Source organism: Stegastes partitus, unplaced genomic scaffold (genome assembly GCF_000690725.1).
Source record: "Stegastes partitus isolate 25-593 unplaced genomic scaffold, Stegastes_partitus-1.0.2 Scaffold850, whole genome shotgun sequence".
NCBI classification, from domain to species: Eukaryota; Metazoa; Chordata; class Actinopteri; family Pomacentridae; genus Stegastes; species Stegastes partitus.
This window is the reverse complement of record NW_007578581.1, coordinates 195,351-202,390: the sequence shown is the minus strand read 5'-3', so window position 1 is coordinate 202,390 and position 7,040 is coordinate 195,351. Positions and strand designations below refer to the sequence as shown.

Below are 7,040 nucleotides of genomic sequence, written 5' to 3'. Positions count from 1 at the left end.
AATAAAGAATAAAACATAAATCTTTCATTACATACATCCATTTGATGTCTAAACACCAGATTGTGTAAACCTGTGGAGAGTTTTCTCGTAACCCTGCCAAGTGTTGCTTTCTATGAAAAAGCATGAGGCTGAGTTTTCTCATGGTCATGATCCTGTGTCAGGTCATGACAGCATCATGACCTGACACAGGATCATGACCATAAATCCATAGTTGTTTGAGTAATCTGCTGGTGAATTCCTGAAAGAGTGCTCTGGCATTCCAGCCTTCAGAATGAGTTTTAAGTTCTTTGGATATGGCCATCCTTCATTTTTATTGGTCATCCTTATTGTTCCAGTAGCTCCCATAATTGTTGAGCAGGTATTACAAAGTGACTAAGAATTAAAGTGAAGTCAGTCACAATGTAAGGGTGAAACTAGAACTACCGACTTACAGTGGAATTCCTCCACTAACCCTACAAATTGCAGTTTACATCCAAGTTTGTGCAGATGTGACCTTTGACTTTTTGGATATAGACGTCATTATTTCTTCCTATTAGATATTTCAGTAAAATTTAGTCAAAATTAGCATACGAATTCTTAAATTATGGTGTAAAATTTGTTTTGTGATGTGCGGTGACCTTGACCTTTGATCACCAACTTCTAATCAGTTTCTCTTTGAGTCAAAGTGATAGTGTGTGACAAAACTTGAAGAACTGCCCTTCACACCTCTTCATTTTAGGTTTAGTTTTACAATAACAATTTTACCTTCAAAATATGTACTTTGTACTTGAAATACTAGACTTGTTCTTTGTACATGTCGTTCAAAAGCAGAAACTCTGGGCAGGTGCAGGGTAATAAAGTGGAAGACTGAAGTTAATCTACTGTAACCTTTTGCAAGAAAACTGTGTTATTTCTGTTTTGTTTCCCTGTGAATAACTTGATAACTTTATCTCTGTGACCTCGAGAATATGAAAAATTAATAACACATTACTTTGTATAGAAAGTCTGTTTCAGAGGGTCTGGTCTAAAGCGAGTGGAGAAAATATCAAATTGAAACATGAAGTAGCTGATCTGTAGTCTCAAACTCTTTCTAGCTCTGTGTCCTTGTGGCTTGAACAACCATGATGTCTAAACACCAACCTGTGTATCACTATTGTGCCACTTTTTCTTGTGTCCCTTAATTGTAGCAAATCCTTTCACGTGTATCTGATCTGACTTTTTTTTTTCTCCTGTTATGTCCTACATGTACAAACTCTCATCTCTCACAGCTTTGACATCGAAGTGTTGAACTATAAATTCTTAGCAGAGGACCATCAGTATTAAAAAGATAAACTTACAAACTTGCACCTGTTTTATTCATGGATGGATTCACTTGTGTATTCATGGTTTTGTGTCTTTAAACATAGACTTGACTGAAGCGGAGATGGAAACGTTGTTAAACCTCAAAGTACTTTTTAAAAATGTGGTTTTAATACTTTGTGTCATGGAGTGACAGATGTTTTACAGGTGTTTGTTTAGTTTGTTAAATTATGGGTACTACCTGCCTCAGTGAGAGAAAGAAACAAGACAAGACATGAAGCCATTGTAATGGATATGAAAAGGAAAAGGACACACATACCTAAATATGACTCAGAGGAGTTGATGATTATTGACAATAATGAGTTTCCTGCAGGGGCTTCCTCATCTCGTTAGGACATAATAGGGGTTAGTGACAGTTTGAGAGTATTTGTCTTGACATGGCTCCCAGTGTGTAAAAAAGGCTTTGTATAGTACTAAAAACTGTACAACATCTGAAGTCTATTCATGAGTTGTGGCGAGAACACACAGTCTGTTAGAGCAGTTTTTTGTTTGTCTGATACGTCATGTAAGTGATAGGAGCTTTGGCAGATTCCCAAACTTTAAATACTTTGTGTATATCAATTAATGGTTGAGAGTGATACAATGTGACACTAACAACTAACATGCACAGCAAAACAAAATTTGAAAATTGTGACTAAATGCTTGGCATCCAACCTTAGGTATTGTTAATCTACATTTGTCTACACAACAACGTGTCATTTAATTAAAAAAAAGTAATAATTCACAATCTACATGACTGGATTTCTGACTGTTTATTCCTTCCTTTATTATCTTTAACTGTCTTTTACTGGGTTTTGTTCCTCTTATATATTTTTATATTGTTTTATTCTCTTTCATGCTTTGTGTTTCACCTTCCCCATTTCTTTGCTTTTAACTTCTTTTAATGTCCTTATTTGTTGTTTTCCTTACACTTCTCTTTTAATGTGTAAAGCACTTTGTAACCTAAGTTTATTATTATATATTAACAATAAATTTAGCTTAAACATCAGTACGTCAAAAGCAGAATCTGGAGATTAATGCTGATAGCTTCTAATCTTGTGTTTGTGTATCAGTGTGTGTCTGTGTGAACAAATGTGTGTGGTGTTGGTGATACTGTTATGCATACTGTAAATTTGGCACTGCCTACAAGAAAATTCCACTGAAGTCACCTTCTAATGATAGAGGGAGGAAACTACACACACCCTGTTGCTATGAGCAAACATGCCACTAATCCTACTTCCAGTATCTGAGCAGATGTGTGTTAAAGATTTAATTTTTTTTTTTTTATCAAGCCTGTTGACCTTTCAGTGTGTGAAATAAAGAGTTGCATTGTGGACTGTATGTCACCCCACAACCACGCCCGACTGAATGTAATGACTCATTAACAATACCTTGAGCAGGATTATTTCAGATCAATTTTGGGACTTTTCAGTTGCTGTATTGGTTATTCTGACAGTTTGTTTTTATGTATTGGTGCAAAAAGGCAAAACTTCCAAGATAAATTTCACAGATATGACAACAACAGGTTGTGATGCAATAAATGAAAGCAGGCAAAGGATAAGAATGACAGACAACAAACAAGCCAAAAAGCAAATAGATGAAACCAGTGAAGTATAAACAAAAGTAGATGTCTATCAATAACAGGTCAACTACTACTAATGATAGAGTAGTGCTAATAGCTATGATTGTCATTTTGTTTTAATTTTAAGACAATTTAAAAAGTTAATCTATCAATCATTATTATATTAATCCAATAGATATATGTGGTGTTCATTTTTATCTCAATAACATGAAGATGTTTTATTCACTATGATATGAAACATTGCAAAGAAGACACATTTCTCACATTTAAGAAGGGGAAACCGACAAACGCACTAAGCACTATTTTTCAATGAATACTGTTTTTTGAAAGCACATCCTGCATGTGATTTATTTCATAGCGCTGCAGTTCATTTAATCTTTGTCTAAACTGATCCTTGGGTGCATCTTTCTGCTTCTACTCCCTATAGATAAAAGCAATGCACCACATGATGACTAAAGGTACAGGCAATGAGGAGGTAGCTCATCTAAACAGCACAGACATTTGGATGGTATCCTCATTTTCTTCTTCACCCTTGACCTCCAACCTCCAACTGCTTCCTGCCTGGCTGTGTGGTGCTGCTGGAATGTGTCCTTGAGCTGCTGAGAAGGAGTCGGTAAAACAATATGTCTACAAACATCCCATTTGTGCCATCAAAGTGTGCTGACTTCCGTTAAAGGTAGAAATCACTCTCCAGTTGTCTTTTTAAGTGTCTGTCTGAGGGGACAAAGAGCAGGTCAAAGGTGATGGAGGTCAAGAGCCGACAGGAAAACATATAAATCTACATCTGGGGTTGCACTTGTTCAGGGATTATATGTGTAACGCTCACATTGCTCACATACAGCTGGATCATGGCAGTCTTTACTTTCCATCTTCCTATATAGAAACAGCTCATGCCAATGCAGCTGGCTGCTGTCACTGACAAAGTAATTAGAGACTGCTGCAGTAAACCGGAGGAACAAGCCTTATATTTGGATGCCATATACAATCGCCCCATTTGTGTGTACGAGAAAGAGTCTTTCATGAGTGTGTGGTGCTTTAACCTGAGGGCACGTCAGCAGTTGTTGGGAGGGCTGTGATGTAATTCACCAATGGTTTAATCTGCCAAAAAAAGAGTATCCCCACATGGGGTCTAAACTGTTTTGGTCTGGATAATAATGCAGTGGAAACATTCAACAGTCCTTCAGAGGCAGAAATCACAATTAAGCCTAAAGTTTGTTTATACTCAGCCGCCAGAAAAGACAGATGTGTGTGTTTTGCACATTAAAGAAGACGGGGAGTCTTCCAGTAACAAGCAGATCTGTATTAGAAACAGATTGTTTAAACAACATGAGTGCTTAAGACTTAATAGGGCAAAATAAATAAAAATCATAGAATGGAGATTTTTGCCTATTTGCTATATTTTCACTTACAGTAACATAGGCCTCATCCAGTAGGAGCAGTGATATTTCATATTTTTCAAGACAACAAACAACACTGTATAAATAGAAAATATTTATTTGTGATGCATAAATACAATGGTGCTTTTAGTGGTTGACTGATAGATGACTAGAGGTAGAGAATATACAACTCTGCAGGATAATCAGATCTGTGTAATAAACAACAGCAGAAAAATAGTTGTATTGTTATATTAAAATACTTCTTTACAAGTAAAAGCATTAACATGTTTACTATTTACAGTGGTATTACTAGTATTATTCTCAGATCCAACAATTTAAAGTCTGAAACCCCTTTAGGGCTATGTGAGCCACCTGCTGACTGTAAGAGCCTGGTTTGTATCTGGTGACTATGTGGAAAACATTAAATGTATAAAATTAAGAAGCCGGGAGTGTGAGATTGTATGGACTGAGAACAGGAGAACTAGAATACACTTAAAAAAAAGTAGTTGATACAGTTCAAAGATGATCACTTGTGTTGTAGGGTATCTTAATTTTTTCACATCTTTTAAATTGCTTTAATGTGTATCAATTAGAAATTTGAATAGTCAAAATCAAATTTAGTATTAAGATTTAGCAACAAACAACTTTAAGTATAAAACAAAAGAATGACATTTGCAGTTGGAGCTAGTTGTAGCTATCTTATAGTGTTTAATCTGTAACAGTAAATCATGTTTTGTATTTTGATCACGTTTTGAATTGTTTTAATCTAAAAAGAGATGACATTAATCTGATCAGCAACAGCAGCTGTCAGATACATGTAGTTGAATAAAATCTCCATTATTTACTTTTAAACAGAATAAAACTGATACACTCAAGTACAAGTAGCTCAAAAACTGTTAACACAGCGCTTGAGAAAATGCTGCTTTCCACTTGTGCTGATAAGTTACTACATTTAAACAAAACTTAACATTAGCTTCAGTTCAGATTTGTTTAGTCACATTCAGACAAACCCCTGATAAATAAACACACCTGAGTAATACAAAACACGTAGGATGAGTAGTGGTAAAATGGGACGCTTTCTGAAAATGTGCATTCTGGAGCAATTTACAGAACCACTCTACAGCGTCAGCTCCAAACTTAATGTTATTCTAGAAGCACAACCTCCTTTACTACAATATACGGAAGAAAATATAAAGATAAATGCAGAACTGAGGACTCCATCTCAAACACAACATCCTGAGGCCACTTTTCTACAGATGTTACTGGCAAAATGAGACACCTTCATTGTCAAAATGGGACACCATATACTTTGATATAAAACAGAGAAATTAAAGAAGTCATGTCAACATTTTATTTTCTTTGAATAACCTCACAGTGAAAATACAACCTAATTGAAACAGTAATGTGAACCACTAAAAGGTTTTTGTTAACTGTCCCGATTTGCCAGGTGTCCCATTTTAACAGCACTCGTGCCAATATTGGTGAATGTGACAACTGAAAATCATTCAGTTTACCTGGAAAATGCACATTGAGGAGAGAATATTTGCTTATTAATGATTAAAAATGTGAGATGTGTTGACCCTGGCTGTGTCACCACAGTTTAACACCAAGTCCTGCTTACAGTCTGATGTGTCCACATGTCCAGTAAAACTAGCAGTCCTCGCTTTGTAGCATAGACAGGAAGAAGGAACACACACTGGCCCACGAGCTGCTGCAGTAATCTTCGGCCGTTTTGCTGTGGTCCGCGCGCTTCGTGCAGGCTGTGGGTCCGGTGCCGGTGCCGGGAGAGGAGGTGGTGGTGGTGGTTCGGGGTGGCGGCGTCGGGACATCTCCGGACTGAGCGGCGGACACGGAGCTGAAGATGTTCAGCTTAAAGTGCGCGTCTTTCGGCGCGCGTTTGCACATGCCGGCCTTCACCAGCGCGCGCTCGTCCTTGCACACTTTACTCTGCAGCTTCTTGAGCGCGCGGCCCACCTGCTTCCAGAAGCCCCGGGGGTCGGACAGGTAACCCGGGCACGTCGCAGGCTTGGCGTTGTACTCACAGCTCAGATCGGTGACCCCGCCTTTGATGCGCGCCTCCGGGTTCTCGCACTTGACCGGCAGCTTCACTGTGTCCCCGACCACTCTAACGCTCCACGTGCACTGCATCTTGTCCCTGGTGGAGAACTTCCCTCGGGCCCCCTTGTTGTCGCTCCTCTGCGCTCTGCCGGTCAGCTTGTCCGCCGATCGAGCAGCGGAAGAGAGAGAGACCTGCTGCCCGAGGAAAGCCAGCAGCAGGCAGGGAGCGAGAGTCCTCAGCAGCAGCATGTCGTCTTTTCGCGGGACAAATATGCACCTGAGGGGACAGATGATGGTTAGCAGAGAATGCTGTTATGTGCGAAGCCCGTAACGCTGCAAAAATGGCATCCACAACAATGACAAAAAAAAAAAAAAAAAAAAAATAGAATAGAATACAACCCTAAGTAGGGGTTTGGTTACAATTGGCAAGGGTTTTCGTTCCAATCTGAAACGCTATTACGCATATAACAATAAGGTGCAATTAAATATCTGTTAATTCAGATATCATCCTACAGTATACTATACACCCAGTACATACAAGAAACCCACATACACTCTGTCTAACTTACCAATAATGACAAGTGTTGCTGTGCGTAAAACTGCTTCTTGTGGCTCTCTGCGCTCTGGCACATGGGTTTCATACAGAGATGCTGCGGCACGCCCACTATTCCCGCCCAACAATACTCTCTCTCTCAAACACACACACA

The 7,040-nt window shown here is 38.7% G+C and overlaps 1 protein-coding gene across 1 annotated transcript; it reads right to left on the bottom strand.

Annotated features, from left to right (window-relative positions):
• Nucleotides 1-4,377: 4,377 nt before the first annotated feature.
• LOC103365532 (fibroblast growth factor-binding protein 1) lies at nt 4,378-6,582 on the bottom strand. Its single transcript, XM_008292988.1, has one exon. It carries the CDS (start codon nt 6,580-6,582, stop codon nt 5,926-5,928), a length of 657 nt encoding a protein of 218 aa, XP_008291210.1. The 3' UTR covers nt 4,378-5,925.
• Between the last annotated feature and the right edge of the window lie 458 nt (nt 6,583-7,040).